The 26,048-nt window shown below is 27.6% G+C and overlaps 1 protein-coding gene across 1 annotated transcript in view; it reads left to right on the top strand.

Annotated features, from left to right (window-relative positions):
* The first annotated feature begins 3,868 nt into the window (after positions 1–3,868).
* The window catches only part of LOC129958973 (fibroblast growth factor receptor-like 1), a 51,445-nt gene continuing 29,265 nt past the window's right edge, over positions 3,869–26,048 (top strand). The window contains exons 1-2 of the mRNA XM_056071733.1: positions 3,869–3,997; positions 17,997–18,088. Coding sequence (XP_055927708.1) covers positions 18,007–18,088 — 82 coding nt within the window. The 5' untranslated portion in view covers positions 3,869–3,997; positions 17,997–18,006. The remainder of the gene's footprint in view (positions 3,998–17,996; positions 18,089–26,048) is intronic.

Genomic DNA, 26,048 nt, shown 5'->3' with positions numbered 1-26,048 from the left:
TTTAGTATTTTCCGGCGATTATTTTGGAGACTATTAACCAAGAAATCTTTTCTCACGATTTTCGAATATTTTTTAATGTGTTTTCAGTTTTAGCCGCCTAATATGTATATAAATAAATACACAAATTGATAATAATTAAAGTATGAGTTTTCAGAGCTCAGCTGTAAAGTCATCACTTGGCCAAATCTAGTACCATTTCTTATAATTAGGTCATAGTGATTGGAGTTAGGGGAAGAAAGAAATTGTCTGCACGTTTGCCACCAGGGATAAAAGTGTCGGAGCTGGCTAGTGTTGAGAAGAAAAGAGACATGGGTTTTTTTTTAAAGGAATGTTTTACGTGATGTGACTAAAGCTTAATGGACATTTTAACACAAAAAAAAATTCTTTAACAATATTTTTTTTTACTTTTATAATTTATCCTTTATGATTAAAAAAGCTATGCATCATACCTTTTGCAACCATAGCTGTGTGATCAAGAATTACGTTTCATTTTGCTCGCCAAATTTTATCTTTACGATATTTGATAGCGTAAATATTAAAACGACTTGTGCACAATGTAAATGCGAATAATTTAAGAAATCGTACGAAATGCGAATAATTTTAGTCGTGTTAAAGGAATCGTACAACTCTGCACATCAGACAGGTTAATAGAGGCATGATAAATTTAACTGTTTATAATATCGTCTTCAGAATAACCATAAAAAAACATGTTGAAAGGAAACTTACCGAACATATTTCGTAAACTATATTGTGAAATAAAAAAGGGAAAGCTGTAAAAAATAAACTCTGATAAATAATGAGTAACTGATAAGTACATAAAACATCATTTAAATGTTAAAAATGCAATGTAATTATTCAATATATATTTCTGTGTTAAAATACCCATTAAATTGTACTCAACCTCATGAAGCTTTCCTCGATTTAATTTTTATACTCATTTTTCTTTTAAATTCAGCGTTCAGCACAATTTTTACACCTGGAAACGGAAACGTTATATTTTAAATTGATTCCACATGGTCTAAACTGTATGTATGCAAAATGTCGTCATGCTTACTTTTAATGTAATTTGATGATAAGTGATGATGATGATGTAAATTATCTCTAAGCATATATTTTAATTATTAACGCTTTGTATTCTTGGTGTGGAACGAAAACTTGAAAAAAGAGGTTCCAGTTTAGGTATCGTCCTTGTCATCTGATTATGGCTCAAAATTACGAGGATCCTTCAAATAGTTGCTTCGTAACCGAACATAAATATAACTAAACTTCTTGTATATTGTATTTTCACCTGATACCAGCAATTAAAAACTTTTATAAAAATTTTCATTATTTTTAATGGTATCATGGATGTTAAAAATTCTTTGTGATGTCCCATTATTGTGGGTTTTGTTTAAAAGATAAATACTACTTCTTCCTTTCGGTGGATTTTGTTCAAAACAGTTCTACCATTTGATGTAGAAACCCCATGCCACATTTCATCCATCTATTTCGTTGCATTTTGCAATTACAATACCCACATAACACACATACAGAAAGAATTAAAATATCATGCCAAAAATGTTTTTCGAACTTTGAGCATCGAGACTTTTGAGAGCTTCGAAGTTAAAATTATACAGCTAAAACACTTACTCTACGCTTTCTTTCAATAAGATTTCAGCTTTCTTTGTTATTATTATTTGAAAATGAAAACTGATTCGAAAAACAAATTGGCCTTTCATAAAAAAAATAATAATAATAAACACTAATAAATCGTAAGCATTGCTAATTTTTTAACTTCCACAAAAAAAAAAAAAAAAAAAAAAATTATCAACATAAGATTTTAAAAATATTTGATATTTTTTGCTGCAGTCAATCTTTTTACATTGCACCAACGTTAAAAAAGTAATTTGAAATACTAAAAATTAAATTATCAATCAAAATCCCCCAAAATTACTCCAAAAATCCCTTTATGCACCAACAAGGATGGTATTAATTCCACTAAAAAGTGGTAATAATACGATCTTCTTTCGCGCAACTGCTTCACAAAAATTAAACATTTTGTATTTCAGCATATCAAAATTCTATTGCATTGCTCAAATATTATGTAAATTATATTGATTTGTTACTCTGAAGAAAGACAGTAGTGTTTTTTTAATTTTAATGTTTTATAAATTGTTCTTGTATAATTAAAACATCAATGTATTATCAACGTGTTACGCATTAAAAAAATCAATGGAAATTTCTTCATGTGTGTTTCATAATTTCGTTTAATTCTTTTACCAGAAAAAAAAACTTTTTGATTTTACCCATATCTTTATCTCTTTTTATTATATACTTTTATTTAACTTGATTTGAACCATGTTGGTAAAGAGTTTTTTGTTATTGATTCGTCATTCCCTTCCTGACGAATTTAAAGAAATTTTGAACACTTGAGTATTTCCAATAACAATGCACTATTTTAACATTTTCGGAAATAGATATCATTTAATCGATTGATTTAATAAAGTTTTGATTCATACACTGGACGCCATCAGTAATTTCTGAGATAAGATCGCTTTTGTCAATGGAACTAATACGATCCTCTTTCGCGCATAAAATTATTTTTGAATATTTTTAGGCGATTTTGATTGATAATTTAGTTTTTAATATTTTAAATTACTTCTTTAACTCTGTTTCTATGTAGAAAGATTGGTTGCAACAAAAAAGTCATCAGCATTTTTAAAATCATACCTTGATAACTTTTGCGGAAGTTAAAATTAACAAAGCTTACGGTTTATTAGTGTTTATTGTTTACTATTAATTATTACTTACGAAATTCCAATTCGTTTCTAATGAATTTTTATTTTCAACTAATAATAGCAAAGATAGCTGAAATATTATTGAAAAAATACATAGAGAAATTGTTGTAGTTGCAGAATTTTCCACTTGGAAGCATTCCGAAGTGTCAAGTACTCGTCATATTTATATAAATGATTATAAATTAAAAATTAAAAGGCAATTTTTTTTCAATTTCTGATTTAAGTTCACTAATAAAATTTTATTTTACAAAATAAAACTGCCGCTACTATACTGACTATAGTTAGCTTGAATCTGAGAAAATTATTTATAAGATCCCCAATATTTATAATTATAAATTAAAAATAATGACTAAATGGTAGAAAGTAATTTAAAAATTATAAGTTCCTAGTTCACTAACAAAAGTGTGCTTTTAAAAACTGGTTTTGTTAAATTTATTTCGCAAGGAAAAGTCAAGCTTCGGTATTGCGGACTTCAGATTAATGTATTCGTATGATAATTCGTATTTAAAGGACAGAATTTGTCGATTGGTCTTGAGATTTTCTAATTTTATTAATATAGTGCGCACAGTAAAAAAAAAATAGCATTATACAATACAATTTCAGATATAATTGTCACTTTCTTCTCATATTTGATGTAACAACTGCAAAATGCATATTTTTTTAAGTGTATTGAAAACAGTATAAAAAATATATATCATAAGATATATATATATAGAAAACTGAGTTTTTATGGTAAGAATCCTAAAAAAGTTATTTAACTAAAAAACAAAATGTATTAAAAGCAAATTTTAAAGTTTATAAACACTATTTTTCCCCTCTCTTCTTTCTTTTCCGCTACTACTTCTATTTATAATTAGCAAAATAGAATATTTGTTCAACTATTTTATCGTAACATTGAGAAGTGTATTCAAGAAACACCTTCTCTTAAAATATACTCTCCAGTTTCAGGGTAGCACCAACATGTATCTTCCTCAACTTGGAACACATTTCAACCAAATCGAATTCCCGATTAAATATCAGTGCGCCATCTCTCGGAGCTTCTCCCAACTACTAGTTGATCCAGGCAGCATTAAAAGCCCCGGTTTTCGGGAGATTCCGTCATGGTTTGTGTACATCCGGTGAGATGACGGACAGTCGACTCCTGGAAAAGAACCTCGCTCACGAACCTGTTACTTCGATAGTCCGGTGCCGGCCAATCAAGTAAACTGTCACTCATCCAGGTACTTGATTACTTATCTTTTTGATTAGAAAGAAGTTCTTCCTTCAACTTTGTAGCGAATTTTCATTTTATTTCGTAAATCATTGTTTAAAAGGGCATTGTAGTTTCGGAAGAAAAATTAGAGTCAGAAACCAAACTTAAAAAGTTCGCAAACTTAGAACGCGTTGGAAATAAAAGATTGGGGGGTTCTGAGAAAAGTGCTGTGAGTGTTAGGAGTATATTTTTGTCTTGTTAGTGAATTATGAGAAATGTATTTTGTAAACCAATTTATTTTATGTTTTGAATTATTTCGAAAAATTATAAAGCGTACAGAAAAATAATTATTTTCATTTGTATACATATATATTTTTATTTATTTAGGAACAATTGCTTTGCTTTTCGAAATAAACTTAGATGTGAATGAATTTCTTGACAAATAGCCTAATTTATAGTTCGCAAAAGTATAGAAAGAAAGTTTATTTCTTTTCAATTAAAAGGCACACAATTATTCAGAATCAACTAAAATATTTTTTTCCTTCATAAAAATGTTCTCTAAGCATTCAAAGTAAAATTATTATTGACTGTCTATAAAGAAAATATACTGCGTTCATATACCACAGATAATTATTCAGTATATTAAATAATGAATAGAAATATTTATCATACTCTTTTACGTGAATAGAAAGATTTACTTAATCTTTTTAGTAACTTTCCTGTTTAAGAATCATGATAAATTATTTTGAAACAGCTTTTACGCGTCTTTTCTCTGGATAAGATAAAGTTTAACGAATTTAAATTTAGTTGTATTTACATTTTACTTATTTTTGGAATCTTAAAAAGCCTCCTACAACTTAAAATATACTTATCTTTATTATGCTGTTCTTCAAACATATTTACAAATTAATTATGAGAGAAACTGATAATCATTAAAATTTTCAGATCCATAATAATAATTCTTATTATGTTAATATTTCTCGATAAATTATTTTTTGCATAATTTTTATGTTAATCCGAATTTCATAAACTTTTCTCTTTGTGACTTCAATTCGATCAGAAGGATATTGATGTGAACGCCAAAAAAGGAAAAGCAAATAAAAAATTAAAGATTCATATATAATAACTGAACGAAAATTCATTTAAAAATGGTTCTTTTAAAAATTCTAACAAATTAATTAAATCAAGGTAATTTTTACTTATAAATTTTGAAATATTTGACACTGTCCCCGTGAAAGATGATTACCTCACTTTGAAACACGGGACATTTAAAAAAAACTATTATTATATTAAATTGCAATACTTTTATTCAATAATAGGAAGAAAGAAAAGTGCTATTTGCATATAAAAATAAACTAGGAAGCAATAATATGAAAAAAGCATCGAAAAAAGGTACTGATTCATTTTAACATCGTTTCAAATTATTCTCCATTTCTGAAATACATGAAAATGATTCATCAAAATATTCAGTTTCAATTTCATTGCTTATTTCGAAGCGTACATCCAAAGCAATTTCTTTATTACGTTTCGGAAGTAATGACTAGTGGAGAAAAAAAAATTAAATTGAAACAAGACTATCATGAAACGTGCTCATGAAACATTTGGATGAAAATCGAAATACAATAAACAGATAACTCATCCTTTTTCTCAACACCAAATGGATTCTGACTACTGCTCCCTTATCTCTTTCCGTCATTTATCATTTTTTTTTCAATTTCATCATTTTTTTTTCTATGTTGAGTAATATTTGTATCAAATAACATTCTTTAATGTTCGGGGAAAATCATCCAGATGACTTTGGTGGACAAATGATTAAATGCAAAAGAATTTATTGATCCCTGATGCTTTGTTTGTTTTTCAAATAAAACACGTGGTGTTGTTTCGCCGATGATAGAGCATTTAAATAAAGGAAGTTATTTATTCTAAATAATTTAATCATGCCTCTGTGCTTTTCAAGGGCGGAAGCATGTAGTACAAACTGATATATGAAAAGATGAAAAATAAATGAAGTATGATTATTTGTTATTTAAACATTTAAAAGCCGAATGGTTAGAATAGGATTGTAGATGAAATCTAACTGTCGAAAAAACATTAAATTTCGATGGCAAGCTTTTCATAGCACGAATTGTCCTAAAATGTTCAAAAAAAAAATGAATGATAAGAAAAGATATGCGAATATACCGTAGTATAAATTTAATTAGTCGCTGTCGAATAATAATTCAGTCACAATCATGAGGGATTGTAACTGGTTTTACAGATATTAACAATTACTTTAATCAGAAAAATGTTAATTAATTAGCGATTGTAAAATAGAAAATTCTGAGGTAAAAGAAAAAAAATACTCTCTAAAATTTTCTAAAAATAAATAATAGGAGGAGATACGCGAATTTTTCATAGTATAAACATGATAGCCGTCGTCGAATGATATTTTAGTCATAGTTGTGATATAAATATTATTTATCATCTTCGAATGAGATTTCAGTCATAGGCACCCTGCATAAAAATTATGAATTGTAATTGGTGCAATTGATATTACAATTGTTTTAAACATTGAACTGATTATTTAATTGATTAATTCAAAGTAAAAGGTTCTAAAATAAAAAAAAATGAAAATTTGCATTTTTAACAAATTGTTGGTATACTGCTAAAAGCCAAAAGAAAAATAAGTGAAAGTTCTCTTGTTGTTTTACTATATCATCTCATTGTTTTACTATGTCTTATAGTTGTGTTGTTTAACTATGTCAGTCTCGGAAAAAATCAAGCGTATTAATGTATATGTAATATACAATATTTAAAGCGTACATATTGGTTTGTTATATTCTTTCTGTTACGAAGATGGCAACTTAAAACACTGAGAGCACATTGCCTCGTTTTACTTTTTATTTTGACTTTGTCATTTTTGTCAATACACAGACAGAATGTTTCATTTTTTTATGTTTCTATGAATTCTAAAAAGTTTATTACCAAAACTAGGTCTTTTCGTGTCAGCAGACTTTCTTCCTTACGAAGTTCTGTAAAGGAATAAGCTAAGTAATAAATAACCTGCATTCGTATTTCAGTTACTGCTACAGTTACCATCGATATGGTAATTAATTTACTGTTGACGATTTCAGATAGATTTTACTTTCCCTATCAAAAAATTGTAAACAGGGTGAGGCATGCTAAATAATTCACCTTTGGATGAAGAATTTGTTAGTATATGTCCGAAATTGTAATCGTATTTTATAACATGATTCATTTAATGAACAAATAATTGAACTTGATGAAACCATAATTTTCTCATGCCTATAAAATTTCAGATTTTTAAAAAATAAAGATTTTAATCTTATCAGATAGCCAACAATGAGTCATATTTTTATCACTTAACATATTGCCTAATTTTAATTTTAAAAAAGAAAGACCATTTCAATAATCGCTGTCATGCTACACATAAGTAAAACCTGAAATTTTTATTTTTTGCTAATTTCATCGATACCAGCTACCACGCCTAGAAATTGTTTCCTCAAAATTTGATTCACATTTGCTATTAGCATTGTGAATAAGAATTATTTTTTGTCAAGAATTGCTGAACTCATTTAAATTTTGTTTAATACTAGAAAATCAATTTTACGATTCAGATTGAAGTACCATGTCAGGTACATTCAAATTTCCTTGGAATGTTAATAAAGCAACATGACAATATTTTCATTTCTTTGTCCACAAACTCTAAGCATTAGTTTCCAAAAATTGTGTTTTTACAAGTGAAAACAAGAAACATTCTTGGATCTTCAATATCCAGGAGTAATTTGAATATAAATATGTTTAAGAAAGAAATTCCAATAAAATGCAACACCATATGGTGCCTTTATGTGTGGGCGTCTTTTATATTCGCTTGTGCTTGGTATTAAGTCAAGCTTATATATTTTATAAACAGTTGCAAGAAAAAATAATGACATAAAACATTAATTTTAATTCTTATATTTGTTGTTGAATTATTTCAGTGCATATATTTATTTCTTTGCGCTTTACTGAACTAGTATAAAATTCTTAAAAGATTCTTACATTTTTTATTAGTTTTAAATTTTAATTCTTACAAAAATCACCCATGTTTTTATAACAAAACTTCTGTGTTGATATTTTCTAATGCATATGTATAACATTACGCGATGAGATGCGACTTACATTTTAAAATTCGACTCATAAAATTTTGAATAATCGTTATTTAGAAATATTTCATTAATTTGTTTATGAACTAAAGAACCCTTAAGTTACCTTGCATTCCAGATATTTATAATCAGCAAATTCAGTTTTAAATGAAATATAATGTTACCAAATGTTGCCTTTTGTATTACAAAATATAAAATTAGTCAATAAAAACATGATAATATATAATCTGTCATAAATCTAGCACATTAAACAGTTAAAAATAAAAAAAAAACATCATAAAAAAAATTCGTTTTACAAAAAATATCTAATTTTTAACCGAACTATAAATTTCACAAAGAGTACAAAAATATCTTAAGATATTAATTTTGTGGAGATTTAGCTCATATGTGATTTATTTGGTGAACGTATTAATTATTTTTTCATCGATTATTATATAATATTTTCCAGGACTAATTCTAATATTATATTCGATATTCCCTTCATCGAATATAATATTACAGCTTCAGGATAGTTCAGGATTCTAGAAAGTTGAACAGTAAAATAATATAATCTCTTTTGCGCAATATCAAATTTAGAATCTGACTTTCTCTTAAATTGCATAAATCAATCAAAATGCATTTTTCATGAAGTAACCTTTAAAAAAGCATCGTACTTTCATGATACATTCATTACATTCACGTGCATTCATTAGATCCGTTTTGTATCGTTTGTATCAGGACATTACGATTAAAAACTATTGTGATGATTACATAGTCTTAAGAAAATAAATCTGCTTCATCGATTATTTTTATCTTTTATTTATTTATTTATTTATTATTTTTTTTTGTAAAAGATATTATTTGCTTTTTTTGCTTATTAAAGTTTGCTTACTGATAGAAAAATTATTTTATGAATAAGTTTTTGAATCTGTCCTTAGTTAATTTTTCCCAAAAGATATTGACCCGACTTTCTGTCTAAGATTTAACAAATCGAAGGGTTGAAGACTCCTAGTGTGAAGAAATGTGTGTTGATTTTTCCCACCGGAGCGTGTGATTCGGTATGTTTTTCTTTTTCTTGCTTCTCTGTCTACGAACATTACTTTTGACTATTTCCGTCACATGACAGTTTGACGATTACTTCTTTATTTGCTTAAGCAAGGCCAGTCTTGAGGAAGTAACCCAGTGGAAGAAACCAACAGTCGACCCATTCTAATATTGACGAAAGCTCGGAGAAAATAAAGAACAAAAGTACAAAAAAAAGAAAAAGAAAACTCGTAAAGGAAACAGAATGCATTCGCTAACGGGAGGTTTCCATTATCAAGCTTTTGTCTTCGACACTTTATCTACACACGCATTCTTCTTTTAAGTCCATAACCTTCAAAGAAACTCTAAGATTAACAAAATAGAGTTGTCAGTAGAAATTTCCATTAATTTTGTTTGTTAAATCAAAGAAAAGACAAATGTTTAGAAGAAGGAGAAGACTGAAACAGCTGTGGCTGTGCAGCTGCAACCTTCAATGGATTTGAACAATCTTATATAAAACAAAGAATAATCAACAAATGTACTTAAAAGTAGCTTTGCAAATCGTGTTAATATAATAGAATGTGAATAAAATATTCTGCTAGTGTGTTACAAAGGTAAATTTTATTTAAAAAAATAGTAATCAAAAAAATTGAAGGTAGAAATATTCTAAGAATGTATTTAAAATGCATTGTATAATATAATATACATTATAATACATGATAATATAATAATACATCACATAAAATGTAATTAGAGATGCTTAAAATGTTAAAAGAAATTACTGCATTATGCAGATGCTCTGGAATTTGATTGAAAATATATCCACATATTACGGACTGTTTTAGCACATAATAACGAAACCAAGTTGAATTAAAATGTTCCATTAATTATTAAATCAAAAAAGATTAATATTTATGTAAATAGTAAGCGAAAAAAATAATAGCATCTGTACAGTAAGCTCCGATAAATTTCATGGCCTAATGAAAAATAATGAAAGAAAGCATATTTGAAAAGTATATTATTATGTATGGAAATTCAGCAAATAATATTAAAAATTATTTTAAAAGGATATGATACATAAAAATTATCTGACAGATTTTCACTGAAAAAATACGCTCATGTAGAAGGAAATTTCAAATTCATTTTACAGAATAGAAATTTTTTAGAAATTTTATATTTGATATACTATGGTATATAATATTTAAAAAATAATTTAATTTGTATATATTTCCTAAGCTTCAACTTTTTTTTTCTTACCGACAAACTCGTAAATTATTACATATAGTTCTTTCAAACCTTCAAGAATCTTTTTTTTAAAGCTACGAATAGTTATAATGAACTCAAAATGATAAAATAGTAATAATAATAATAATAAATCTTATATTTTTATCCAAAATTTTGTTAGATGCATTTCCTCGAAAGTGGGTAATAAAAATTTTGAATCAAATCTTTTGGAAGTGATTAATCATGACACTGCCACAGAAGAAAATGTTTAACTGTGACTCTATCACTTTCTAGATCTAACGTACTTGAATCTTTCCCCTTTTCAAAGAGGTTCTCGGAAAATACTTTTTTTCCCCCTTTCTCAAAACTCAAACTTAAAAATATAAACGATCGAATTCACTAAAAAGCTTTAAGTGGATGGGAACTTTGCAGTTAGCAGAAATTGGCCAAAATACGAAATTCCCTTTTTTATATTTTATTTTCAAAATATATTCTTCAGATGAAACAAACTAACACTGAGTAAAATGTTAGTTCTTAAATAAAATGAATAATTAATGGCTTCAGATAAATAAATATATTTTTATAACTTAAATCGATATTTTTTTTTAGATTTAAAGGTAGGAAGATGGATGGAGCATTTGAAATACGTTTAAATCTGTAAAAACATCCATTTACAATAAAGTTTTTAAGATTCACTTTCACCTCTGATGCGTTTTAATTTTTAAGGAAATTATATAAAATGTATTGTAAGAATTTCTTTTTATGCAATAAAATAAATCTGATATGCACTTTAGATTTTGGCGTCCTTCAGTTAATTGAAAATCAAATTTAATTTTAAAAATTCAAAATTTTAAAATTAAGTTAAATTTAAGCAGAAGATATTTCCAGACAATTCACTTTTTAATGAAATTACAAAGTCATACCAATGTATTTGTGATAATAATGTGATAATAATGGATATTTCTGATAATAATGATAATTATTTTAATTATAATAATGTAATATATAATGATAACTATTATAATTATAATAACATAATACATAATGATAATTATAATAATAATAATTTTATGTGATAATAATGAATTTTTTTAATTACAATTAGGTTTATTAAAATAACATATTCAGTTAAAAGATATTTCAGTTTTTAAAGATATTTGAGGCATTTGTATTTTTAATTTCATAGATCTAAGTCAATGATTCGGAAAAAAATCAGCTAATAGTCCCCCACCCTTTTATATCATGAATTCTAACTTGAAAAAAAAGTGTAAAATAAAGAAAAAAATTTCCATAAATTTTGAGCATCGATAAAATTTCGTATTAATTATTTATTCATTAAAATAAAATAATTATTTTTATACTCATTAAAGAAAACGTATCGCCTTTAAAATTAAACACTTGAAAAAAGCTATGTGAATAACTTCTAAATTCGTATAGCTTTAAAAAATTGATATGAAATGTCGACAATTAATGTTTTAATTTTGACTCGCAGTATGCGAGATAGCTTATCATAGCGTCTGAGGTTAACTCATGACGTTTCAGAGCTTCTGAAAATGCGCTAAAAATATATATTTACGAAATTTCTATTAAAACACTAAAATATTTCAACTGGATTTTCCAAAAGAATACCAAAAATGTGAACATTTTCAGTTAAATTTTGTCATGGCTGAATAAGAAAATAAATACAAAATCACAATGCGTTTACTTTAGCATTTAATCTCATTTCGTTTTCGTAAGATTGTTTTACATTTGGCTATTTTTATTGAGAAGAAGCTAAATTTTCAATGAAATTTTTTTTAAGAAAAAGGAGGGGTAAAAACTTGTTAAAAAAATCTGAAAGTATATGATTAAGGCAAATAATCTCCGAACATGCATTTTAATTCTATAATTCCTATACCTTTACATTTCACATTAATAAAAAATTTTAATATAAAATGTTAATAATAACTATATCATTCCTAAACCTAATCCTCAAATTTTGCATTAATTAGATTATCATTTTTTTTATAATAATTATTAGTGGCTTCTTTATCAAAATGACAGTCGATTGTCCTATACAACCAGGAAATATTTAATCAGATGAATATTGAAGAATTTGAATGGTTATCCAAACTATCCACAGCAGTCTCATCACATTAAGACGAATCGAAATGACGATTTCGATCCATGCAAATCGTCCCTCATTAGATACTATGGCCATTGGCTAGCAAGCCAATGGCCATAACATCCGAGAGAAAGCTTTCTAAATAGCAGCACTTCAAAACTTGGTACAAAGTTGGGATGTATGAATTGATTCATCCAAAATTAAGATTTATTACGAATACCCATATTTTGGAATCCATTTGATTTATTTTCCGAACATTGAAAAATGAGCACTTATCTTTATTTATATATTAAGTAGCTTTCTAAATTAATAGTTAAAAAGAATTATAAAGGCTTTTAAAAAAGTTTCAAAAGTAGTTCCGTTATTTCAAAAATCGTGTAACGCCGCTTTTGGTTTGCTTAGAAAATGAGAGTGGTGACGAGGAAAAGAAATCGGTACAACGTTTTGCTAAGTCTTTCGAATACATAATATCTAAAATCATATTGCGAAACTTCAATTATATTTTGATGTTTAGTTTTAAAAATTAACTTTCTAACGAGTGAGATATTTTGAAACATATCTCCAAATTCTGAGTCATTGCCAGATGGCGAGGTCGTCTGGGTCTGTAATTAAATTTCCACATTTTTATTTGAAACGTTTAATCTTGCTTTCCATTCTTCTTTTCAAAATAGAATTAACGCTCAAGATACCTATCCTACAGTTTTCAGCTAAAAGAAAATAAGCATATTTTCTGCTGCATTCTATAATTTATGTTTCCACCTGATCAAATCCTCGAGTTCAGTGTAGAGTCAATTCAAAATACTGAACATCTATCTCAATTTTCCAAATTTTAAAACCGAAAGGAAAAAAAGTGAATTTTTCGCTACCAATAACGAAAACTCCCAACTTTTTAAACATCTAGTATGAACAATACTCATTTCTGATGTGAAAAAAGTTAAGTATATTCGTTATTGTTGGAAAGTTTTGGTTTTTCTTCTATTTCGTTATTATTGTGGTACGTTTAATCTTTTCTTCTTCTTATAAAATTTTGAAACTTGAGAGAGATGGTGTTGCCTGTTATGTGATAATATATAATATATACTAAACTGATTAATTATACAGCAAAAATAATGGCTGTGTTTAAATAAGAAAATATGGTCGATGAAATCAGACTTGTGTGATATTCATGCTCTAATTAGATGCTCCTATAGAAATTTCTTCTATTTCTATTGTTAAAAAGTTAAATTAATTTCCTTTCTTACGATTCTAAATCACAAAAAAATTGTCAATAAATGTTTTTAAACTAACTTTTGAGAAGGAAGAAATTCGGAATGATCAAACATGAGGTGTTTCTGGAAATAAATCGAACCCACTTTCCCTCTAGTCAAATAATAAAAGAAATTATAACGTAACATGTATAATGAAAATCTAAGTATTCGGAGGAGAAGCACTAGTCTGATAACTACGAATTATTTCTTAAAAGTTCTATAAAAACAATTTGTTAGATCTTGCAATATGTTTCATTTTGTTGCTATCAAAATAAAGAAAAAAGTCAATTAAGATATTCGTCCTTTAAAGTAAACACTTTTATCCAATTTTATCTTGTTTAATGTTTATTAAGATTTCACTCAATTCAAACGATATTTCACTCAATTCTCAAATATTTTGGAGTTTTGAAATCTTGTATACTAGTGTATTGTAGATATAATAAGCTACTTTATTGAATTAATTACTGCTAATAATAAATTAAATAGATATAATAAACTACTTTATTAATTTAATTATTGCTAATAATAAATTAAATTGATATAATAAACTACTTTATTAATTTAATTATTGCTAATAATAAATTAAATTGATGTAATAAACTACTTTATTAATAAATCGCTATTGTTATTGATTTAATTATGAATTAAATTAATTAAATTCTACATCAATATCGTCATTTGATAGTGAATACAGAAAAATATAGCCACCTGATTAAAAAGGGAAAAACTTTTAAGATAAAATATTTCTTTTGTTTAGTACTAGAATAAAGGCGCGCGTGTGTCTTAAGATTGTTTTTAATTAAATTTATTTTCAAATTACTGATAAAAATTTCTGAGAGTAAAATTTATTGCAAAAATAAAGAAAAGGCATGAAATTCTCACCCAAATATTTTTTATGAAAATTTTCCGGCTTATAACGCGTTCCATGAAGCCACAATGTTTTCTTAGTGATGTCTCCGTTTCCAGACCAGAAAACTATCGGTTGAGCAATCGGCAACAATAGATTTGCACTATATCTGAGCATGGTGTACATTAAATCAGCTCTGTTGTTTCAAATATGCTCACATCCTTACGTCATGAAAAGTTTAAAGAGCGAAATGCTCGTCTTTAGGTCATTTTTCATACATTTCATAATCCTTATTAATGCCTTTAAAAGCTTTTTTGTAGCTTCAATGCAAAAAATTAATGAGACAGATTAATTAAAAAAATGTACCTAAATAATAACTGCGCTTAAGTAAAAATTCGGTTATTTAAAAAAAAACGCTTAAATAAAAAAAAATTTAATTAGTCGACATTTTACTAAACTTTTGACATTTTTCTTCTCTGACATTTTACCTTTCAAAAAGATAATACCTAAGAATAAATGAAATCTTGATTAAAAAAATTTACCATACCATGTCAGAGAGTGGAGAAAAAATAAGATAGTAAAACTTCAGTCATTATCAAAAATTAAATGGTATTAAGGACCTTAATCCGAATGATGCAAATAAGAGAAGTTAGCTTTCTGATGCATTTGAGAATAAATACTTATGAACTAAAATTGTTTTCTTTTAATCCGCTTTCTAAATTTTGAAAAAAAAAATATCTTCTCCGAGATAAAATAATTGTGAAGTTGATTGCGAAACGAAACAATAAGTATTATTTCCAACCGAATTTACATTCCTAGGTCAAATAAAGCTTGCACAATTCTGTTTGAAATAGAATACTAATTAGCTAATTAAAAATTAATTCCCTAATTAATGTGCGTATTAGTCTGTATCTTCTTATCCTTAATTTTTTTCTTTTTTAAAAAACAAATAATTTAGGTTTTTAATGAAAATTTCGAAAAAAAAATGTCCTCTAATGTAATAACATATGCTTATGTTTTATGAATTTTTTTTCTCGCCGAGCATTGTTACAATGTTTGCTTCAGATACTCTTATGGATATAATCGCATTCCTTTGCAGGAAGTGAACTGAACAAAATTCAAATAGAACTTACTATAAAACCATTTTAGATGCCCGCATTAGTGCGTAGGCAAATCCGAATAATATAATTCTTGAAATCGTAAAAAAAAAAAAAAAAAAAAAAAAAAATGAAGTTGAGTTATAAATAAAAAAAAAAACACTAGCAAAAACAGAGATTATGTTCCAAAGCACATGCTGTTATATTATTTTTAAGAAAAATGTTGTTCATGGAGGCAATTTTTTCATTAAAAAAATGACGTATAAAGATGTATTAAATATTGTTTGAAGTTAAAGATATTTTGAAAGGGAAAAAAGGCTACTTAAGAAGAAATATTTCATTCCTATGCAACATTTTTAAATATCTGAATATATCAAAAGTGGATTAAGAAATATTAAATGTTATTTTCTTTTTTAAAAAAAAATTATATTACGCATTATTCGAAAATATTTCTATTTTAAACTTAAACACTTTTTACACTTAACTCTTATAACTCTCATGTAATTTCCAAATGTTTCTTATCCCGTGCCAGAGAAACCATGATGATCGTGGATTTCGCCCAATTATCTTACCTTGTTACAGTATAACCTAATTGTACAAAGATTTCTTTAATTATTTTCTTTACCTTGTTAAAAAAACTATTGTGTATTCGTATTTTACGGGAGTCCGTATTTTCTTACAAAGGTCAAACTTTTGAAAACTCTTTCAAACTGTACATTATTAGGACATTTATTTAACACATTTTTAACTGATAAGGAAATATTACACTCCATTTATATTTGCATTTATCAAAATATAGAAAAGCTAACATAAGTCTGATAGTTCATTAGAACAATCGCCGGAAAACTAACCAGAAGATCCCTGACCGGAATCTCCAGATGAATAACAAATATGATAGTAAGAAAAATAATAATAAAAACGATAAGTAGAAAATGCTGATGAATTGAGAAATTTTAAGAATTTGGCCAATTATCTAACAGGCTAAATTTTAAGAATACTTTTAACATTGGGAACTTCGTTGTACAATATAGGAATACATGGCATTATTGGAGCACAGTAATTAAGCAATATAACAATTTATATTTTATACAGTATCGATATTGTAAAGCAAAATTATTCAATATTTTTTCATTTTTCAGAATTATGATACAATGTGCTATTTAGAATATATAAATTTTTGCTTATTAGTAATCGTGGTATCTATTGAAACAAAATTTCTGAAAGCATTTTACTATATTTTTTTAATAAACTAAACAATTTCATTTTATTTTTATTTTTGAGTACTTATTAATCTATTTAAAGTCCTATAGCAACCAACTGTACATTTTGTCCTATTCAAAATATTTTATAAACAATCACTTTTACATTATGTTTGTTGTACTCTTTGATAAAACTGAATCTTAAAAGTTTTTCAAGGAAATTTTTATTGGTTCACTGGCTCACAATGCTTAAATGTAGTCAAAATTAATAATATTCTTATTCTCCTTGTGGGCGGAAAATTAATTTGGACTAAGCTGAACTTTGCAATATTAATTCTATTAGACACTTGTGTTTAAGTATTCCTTCTATCATTACTGGATGTGAATTATAGGAAAATTATTCATTCTAACTATTAAAATATTAATTACTTGGATGAACAAATTAATGTAGTCTTATATTCTTTGTGGAATTTGAATCGTGGAAAATTCATTCATTCTAAACATAGCAATATCATTTATACAAAACGTCCAAATTAGTTTAAATATTTTTATTTACTCACAGAAAATTCACATACTGAATTCTGTTTGAACCTCACTTAAGATTCCTCAGCAAATGCAGTTCTATTTTCTTTATGCTTGGTAAAATATGGAAAATTCATGCATGCTAAACAAAGTAATATTTGTTATATCAAATACCCAAATTTAGTTAGAATGTCCTTATTTTCTCGTTGAGGATTATATTTCATAATGAATCTTGTTAGAATATTCTCTTAAGAGACACTAATGAATACAGCCTTATTTTCCACACAGGATGTGAATGTGGAAAATTCCTACATGTTAAACATTGTAACATTTATTATATAAAATACCCAAATGAGTTACTTTGTCCTTCTTTTCTCACAGGAAATTATACTTTGTAATGAATCATGTTAGAATGTTCACTTGAGATACATACCTTAATGAATATAGTCTTATCTCACGAATGCTAATTATGTTTATTCACGAATGTTATCACGAGTCTTATCTCACGAATATTTATTATATAAGAATCTCAAATTAATTAATATCCTTATTTTCCTATAGAAGATTATATTTTATAATGCAAATTGTTGGAATGTTCAGATGAGATGCCCTAATGAATGCAATCTTATTTTCTTTACAGGAAGTGAACTATGGAAAATGACCTTAAATCGATCCTTTCTCTATTGCCACTGATACCATTCATCTGCGCTGCTGCAGCAATAAACAGCTTAGGTAAGCCACCTATTTCTGATGGGAAAGAACGCACACCTAGCGAGCCCCGAAACTGCTTCTTAGCATGAAATCTTTTGTTTCGACTGCGTGCTTCTAAAAACGGGTGGTTCACCCAGCCAATCAAATAGCCCTGTTTTTACCTACGGTCACGTTTGTTTGGTCAGTCCCCATGTCTTTTTTGAATTCACTGTATCATTCTAAGAAAGCAAAAGTAGCGGAAACGAAATTATCTTTCCTGTCGCAACCTTTTAACACACAATATTTACGACAGAAATACGAAGGTGGGTTCTTTTTATCAAAAGCTCCGATAAATTTGGCGATTTCGTGACTAGATGTACTAAAATAATTTTGGTTAGTTAAATGGGGAATATCAATACAGTTGAGATATTTATTTTGCTGTATTTAATCATGTAGGCTCGTGTGTCCTTTGCAGACAGCAAATATGAAGTGCCTTCGAGCAGCATAATGTTTAGAAAGTTCCAGAATGTAATTCTTGACCCACATTTCCATCTTTATATTGATTTATCGATGATAAAAATTAATGCTACAAGCATCTTATAATTTTAAAACTTTAAGTGAAGTAATATAATTGAAAAATTTGTGTTATATTTAAACAAAATAAATCAATGATTTTTTTTTATTCAAAATAATATAATTTCGTAGTTAATCATGAAGGATGCTGTTTGTACAAAAGGTTTTTGAATATTTCACAATATTTACGGTATTCCTCAATACTGTATTCTAACTTACGATGTTCTCCAATAAGCACTCCATCTTATGCTACTTAAATGAGATAACTATATAAATGGAAATGCTATGACTTGATTATCATGATTATTTAAGAGAAACGATATGGAAGGTTTATGTTAAACGATTATGAATGATTTATGAATTTGAGATTATGAACTTATGTTAAGCTTTTACACCTAGTAAATAAATATTCCTTTATTCAAAATAACATATTCCTTCGAAACGTATGCCATACTTTTCCGCAGGAAATTTGTCCTTGAATAATCTACGATAATGCACAACACTGACAATATCATGCATTTTCAATTGTGCTGCACTATTTTGTTCAATATCGTCCGTCTTGTTCTACTTTATTAAGATAACATGATAACAGACCTCATCGTATTAGTTCTCTATAAAATGCATACAATAAATGATCTCTATTTAATAAATGCATTTCGATATCGGTGCTCATTTATTATTCAGTTTGGTAATATCCTGTCTCGGCATTTTCTTGATTTTTCTTCTGAGATGTCTGAACTTTTGGTTCTTCAATGGTTTCCTCTGTATCATAACATCTTTATATTTAGCATTTTTATATACATTTTCATCACTGGCATAGACAAAGCTATCGAGTGGCATATATTTTGTTTCAAAAGCAAGCGTGGAAATTATTTTGTTCAATAAAAAAAATATTGAATAGTAAAAACACATCCTAGAATGTACTTTTATAACGTAATCTCAATTAAAGTTTTCTCTTATTTTAACCCTTTAAAGGGCCATTTTATTCTAGTCATATTATGTTAAAATATTTTTAGGCTTGAAATTAGAATAAGAAAAGGGATTCATCTAGCTTATTAGATAAATTTAATTTGATTAATTAACTAATTTGGTTAATTAATAATTAACTAACATATCAAGACACATCATTTTGTGTAAAATAAAGAACTAAAGCATCTAAGTTTCTGCCTTTCTAAAAAGATTTGTCAGAACTTATGCCAACTTACATAAATTCATACAAAGATTGATAAATTTGGTGGGACGCATACTTCCCACGGCCCTAGAAAGGGTTAAAATATTATATTTTTATGGTTTTCCTGACTTTTCTCTTTATTGCAACTGAATTGATTGCAATAATTGTTTTTTCTTAAACATTCAAATTCGTAGCAATAATAATTGAATAAAATTTATTTGAAATTTCAAACATATTTGTTCTTTCTGTAATCATCTGTCAAATCTGTTGGTCTTAAATTATTTCGCTTTTCAGCTGATGTCTTCCTTTTGCCATATTACTGACATTCTGATATCTCTTATGGAATAATGGTTAAAACTTGAAATGGGTGACATTTATTTTGATGAAAATCAACATTTTGATATTTATATTTTAAAACATTTTTCAGAAGGGGTTTCTCTGACCTTATTTCAAAGAATAAAAGATCATTGCAATCTATTTCAAATATTTTTATTTCCCTTTTTCGGTGGATACTTTTTAAAGTTTCAAATATCTTCTATTAATAATTATTTTTTCTCTTATTGCTTCCGTGAATCGATCCTAGCAAATCCATTTCCGATTCCGTAAAATTTCGAATTATTCCCATTGTTTCAACTTTCTTCTGAAAATTGATTTTAGTTTTTAATAAGTTGCATCTCATTATAACACCTTTACTTTTCTTTTCAATGAAATCATTTTAGCTAATCTAATTCTACTTTCTGTTAATCTGGATGTATAAAGACCTGCAAAAATTTTTTTAACTTATCTGCTTTCTGGTAAATATTATCTCTAGTTTCAAATAACTTGCACCTTATAATTATTTTAATCAGTTCAATCGATACATACCACTCATTCCATTTGCATTCCAAATAAAAACGTATTTCTTTTATTACCAAATTTGATGCCCCAAGGATTGAATTTTTATTTCTTATACACATGAGTGTTTTACCGCTATAACTAATATGCCCGAATAAATATTTAATAATTTTTATATCCAAATAAATATCTAACTGTCACTTCTTTTGCTTATTGCTTCAATGAATATATTTCAACAAACCTATTTCTGATTTTTAAAAAAATAATATTTCAACTTTAGCTACTTAAAATGTTATAAATAGGCATTTTCTTAAGGAAGTTTATTTTCATATAATTTGTATATGACCCAACTGATCCCAAAGATAATCGCCCCTACTTCTTTTGTAGCTTCTGGAATGCATTTCAAAAAGTCCGTTTCTAATTCCAGAGACGTAATTCTTCAATTTTGGTTACGCAAATATCCCAACTTTATATATTTTTTTTCAATCATTATTTGTTTCATAAAAACAGTTCTTGTGGTAATGATTTCATTTCAAATAATTATTTCTTTCTTTTACCCCTTTCAGAACTGCATTTCAAAAAACAATTATAATCCCAAAAGTCATAATTCTTCAACTTTATTTACCTGAAAATAGCTATTTTCATTTTCTTAATTAACATTTCAAAGAATATCCAATGTAGTAAGGATATTATTATTGATACTTATAATTCAAATAACTTCTATTTCTATTTCATTTCTTTTATCACTTTTATTAATGTATTTCAAAAAGTCTATTTTTGATTTCAGGAGAAATAATCCCTCAATTCTGACTAAATAATAAGCAGTTTCCTAACTACTTGACCATTATGTTTAAGCAATATCCAGTCTAACGATGCTCATTTTGTTTCAAATAAATAATATTTTATAAATATTTCTTTCTTTTTATCACTTCTATAGCAGCATTTCAATAAATCATTTCCAATCCTCCTCCCCCCCCCAAAAAAAATTATCTCTTCAACTTTGGTTACCAGAAAATCGCAAATTTCATTTTTTAAATTTCCATTTGGCAGTAAAATTCACTTTATATCCACAAGAATGTTGTTTTGATTTCTAACACCTTATGTCCAATAATTACTTTTTTTATTGCTTCTGTGAATGCATTTCAAATCAATTTCCTATTCCAAGAGACATCGTCCTTCAAAAATGACTACCTGAAAATAGCGCTTTTTTTTTTCTCATTATCTATTTGATACTTGAAAATCATATCCATTCTCTTACAATTCTGATGCAAATAATTTTTATCTGATAATTACTTCTTTCTTTTATCGCTTGACTGGATTCCGGCAAATCCATTTCTAATTCAAAAAATTCAGTTTTAGCTATCTGAAGATGACAATTTCCATTTGAAACCAATTTTCATTTTTTTATATATATGTTTTTAATTTCAAAAATAATTGCACCTGATATTTCATTAATTATTTATTTCCTCGTTTCATTAACTGCATTTAAACAAATTTGTTTCATGTCCCTAAAAATAAATATAATTCTTCGAAGTATAGAAACCTGCAAACCGCAATTTCCATTTGAAAGTAATATCCATTTTCGTTACAATATTGTATTGGATTCAAATATCTTGTATGTAATAATTATTTCTTTCTCTTATTGCTTCCAGAACCACATTCCAACAAATCCGTTTCCAATTCCCAGAAACATAATCCTTCAACTTTAGCTACCTGAAAATCAAAATTTTTATTTTCTAACCGTTTGACATAGTAATGTCATGATCTTATAACTCTTCCGACAGCAATACATCCCCTTTCCTTCGAGAGCGGACTGACATGGCAGTTGAAATATTGCCCTTTCCTCCGTTCTCTCAGATTTGCAACAAAAGTTGATGTCCGTTTGAGCAGAAAGAAAAAAATTCAACTTCCCCACCACCTAGTCTCCCTTGCATTCCTCTAACGTCCGGATTTGAAGTTTGGAGGAAAATATGTAGCTTGTATATTCCTTTTTCCATGAAAAAAATGAACGAAACTATTTCCAACTTGTAGTATTTTAGAAATGGAGATATCATCTTAAGATTGTCTGAAAATTACTAAAATAGAAAAACCAGATATCTATAAATCGAAATAATGGTTTGCATTGTCGCAGAAATATTTCAAATTTTTCTGTTCCCTGTATAGATATTTGCAAAACAATACGAAATCGAGTTAGGGACGTCTATGTTGTTGCTTTTGAGTGGTTTGTGTCGCAGTAGAATTGATTTGTTCAAGTCGGTTAATTCTGACAAAATATGAAATACTTCTCGCATTTCCCCATACTTCTCTGTGACAGCACATATATAATCTAGCACTTTCCTGTCAAGGTACTACTGATCATTTTCGCTCGATTAATCACACCACGTAAAAACTCTGCTTTATTTTTCATAACTGTTTGGATACAAGAAAAGCATTTCCGTGATTCCGCTTTTTTGTCGTAGAATTCTGCGCATGGATAGAATTGGTACTATTTGGGATACTACTGTTTACCTGATAAGTGTACTTTGATTAAATGAAGCTGAGTTTGTGAAGTCTTTCACAGGGAAATTTAATATTTGCTTGTGATTTTTTTTAATTTTTTTGTTTTGTAAGAGAAGGGAGGTTCTAAAGAGAAAGAGAAACAATAAAAGTATTTCTGTGAGTCCACATGTTTGCTGTTAATTTCCATGCATGGATGGAAATGGCATTATCTACTGCTTTTTCCTGAGAAATTCCTTTTTGATTAAATGAAGCTATTATGCAGTTTCTTACAAAAAAAGTTGATAATTGATTAATCTTCTTATAGGTTATAAATTCATAGCAGAAAGTAGATGTACTCAGATGTGTGTACGTATCAAATTGTTTGTATGAATTATTTTGCTGATAAATATATGATACTAACTTATCTAAATATTTCTGTTGCATTTTTTGGTATAATTTTTATCAAACTATTTCAACATTTCATCAAATTGCTTCGTTTATTTCATTGTCGAACAGAATTTTAAGGTTTTCATTGAAATAATTTTTGTCACATAGAAAAAAAATCTGTAAATTTTATGTAATTTGGGGAGAAAGGTAATCTTTTTTTTTTTCGTTATTAACGTGACTGAATTCAGTGCATAAGTAGAAATCGCCCTGTTTGCTTTCCGCAATTAAACTAATCTCCCTATCTTCAGTTTCAGGAGGGCTAGTTTGGGATGGATTTTATAATTTTGAACATTGATCTACTGACAAAAAAGAGAGACACCTAAACGTCACCAGACCCATATACACTGCAAATTTTCCATGGAATCGAACCTTGTATCTGCAACCCTCTATTCGTTGAAAAATAAGCTTCAGTTACGCTGTTTATCTTATTTAGGAAGAGATTTGAATTAAAAAATATTTGATTTATCATAAAATTCAATCCTTTTTTCACTTTCATTATAAATGGAATTCAAAGTTTATCAATATGAGTTTGAATTATTCAAATTTAAATTTCAATATTAATTTGAATTATTCAAATTTAAATTTCAATATTAATTTGAATTATTTTTTATTATACTTTGTTCCAATATTAATTTGAATCATTTCTTTTTTCCTAATATTTTAAAAAGGACCATAGAGTTGAGAATTTGTAATATTGCTTCTCTGCGATGTTAGTCTCATAGTAAGGTAGAGAGTTTTGCAGATAGGAATACATGCAGGTGCCAATGCCAGATCACTGACACACGGCCCAGACGAAAAATGAAGGTTCTCGGATGCGGGAATCTTTGCGGTAACTGTATTAGGAGCCGAAATACAGAATCCTTCCAGATCTTTCGATGTCCTATCACGGGAATTATAAAAGAGGAGATGCAAAAACGAGAAGCAGTAGTTGAAAGAATTTTTTCTTTGGAGTGCTGATCTCCAGAGAGTTTCTCGGAGCACTTTGTGCTTTTGTGTTTGTTTAATAACGATTTGTTGTTTGTGTACTATTGATTTCTGCAAGAGCTGTTTATATATACTTCGGCTGTGTTTTTCTACCTGTTCTCATACCTTTTAAAGAAAAATGCGTCGTAATTAGTTATTGAGCTTTTTGGACTTTTCACCGTGCACAGACAGGACGGATTTTTTCATAACAATATTATACAAATATTTCATTCGTGCTATGTATTCTCTGTCAGCATCAGATTAAATTTATTCATTATTTCACTGACATGTATATTTGTAAATTTTAATATTTTATTCAAGTTGCTCCTTTTTTTTTACCTCCTTTTATTTTTATTTATTTGTATTTTTTCCGATCTTTTATTTTTATTTATTTTGTTTTTCTTGTTAAGTTCCAGGAAAATATTTCTAATTTTTTTCATTCAGTTCCATACATAAAATAAACCTTTTCCTTAAGAGTGGTATAGGTGCTGTAATAACAGATTTTTTTTTCTTCCGTATGGTTTGATGCAGAGATATAAGCCTAAATATTTGGATTTCATTTCTGTTCATGAAAATATCAGTTTTTTATCTCATAACTTGGTAGTATTCTATCCTACCATTTCACCTTATGCATGTTGGTTAGATATGTTGCGAGTGAGATAAAATCCCACATGTGGTTTTAAGGGAGAAGTGGTCATATCTTCTAAGAATCTGAAATAAAGGATATATTCTTTCCCATGTCTCTTTGTCCATTTTGAAAGATTATAATTAGATTTTATCTCTCCGTAATCTTGAGGTTGAATTCACGTGCTTGTTTTTCGTCTCTACTGTTAAGAAATGAGTTTTAGTGGAAAGAAATCAAATCTGAATAAAAATGTCAAAAAATAAAAGGGCATTTTTACTTTTAAATTTTCTGTTGAATTATTTGGAGGGTGTGCGGTACTACAAAGGGTGATTTTAAAGAGTTTTCGACAAAATTTTAAAAATGTCAGATGTACCAAAAGCAATTTTATATCAGAACATACAGGCGAAAACGGCATCTGTGTTTTTAGAGGGCATTCATTGTTCAGCTTACAGTGAATTGAGTAATCCAGCCATAATTATCCCAGTCAAAGATGTAACAAAATTAGATGCCACTTGTATTCCTACCCTGAAATGACAGACTTTTTATTAACGGATGGAATAACTAATGGAATCAAACGAGCTGTGTTTCTTTTTTATCACAAAATATCGACAAGTCAGGAACCGTTCACGCAACTTTGTTGTTTACATTTGCGTTGTAAATCATGTGAAATTGGTTATTACGTGCATGCACACAAAATTAATGATCGCACTGAATGTCGATTTCGAAATTTCCAATTTCACAATATCAATGTTTGAAATCGTATGAGTGTCTTTTCGAAAAACAATTGGTTTAATTTTGATATTCATGAAATTTAGGCATTTTTTATCACACAAAAAACATAACTACTATAAACGCAACTTATCGAAAAGAATGCAGCACTCTTTCAGCTACCTTTCATTCTATGTATGTAT

Source organism: Argiope bruennichi, chromosome X1 (assembly GCF_947563725.1).
Source record: "Argiope bruennichi chromosome X1, qqArgBrue1.1, whole genome shotgun sequence".
Taxonomy (NCBI): domain Eukaryota; kingdom Metazoa; phylum Arthropoda; class Arachnida; order Araneae; family Araneidae; genus Argiope; species Argiope bruennichi.
The sequence above is the reverse complement of the archived record's forward strand: the minus strand, read 5'-3'. Positions and strand labels throughout refer to the sequence as shown.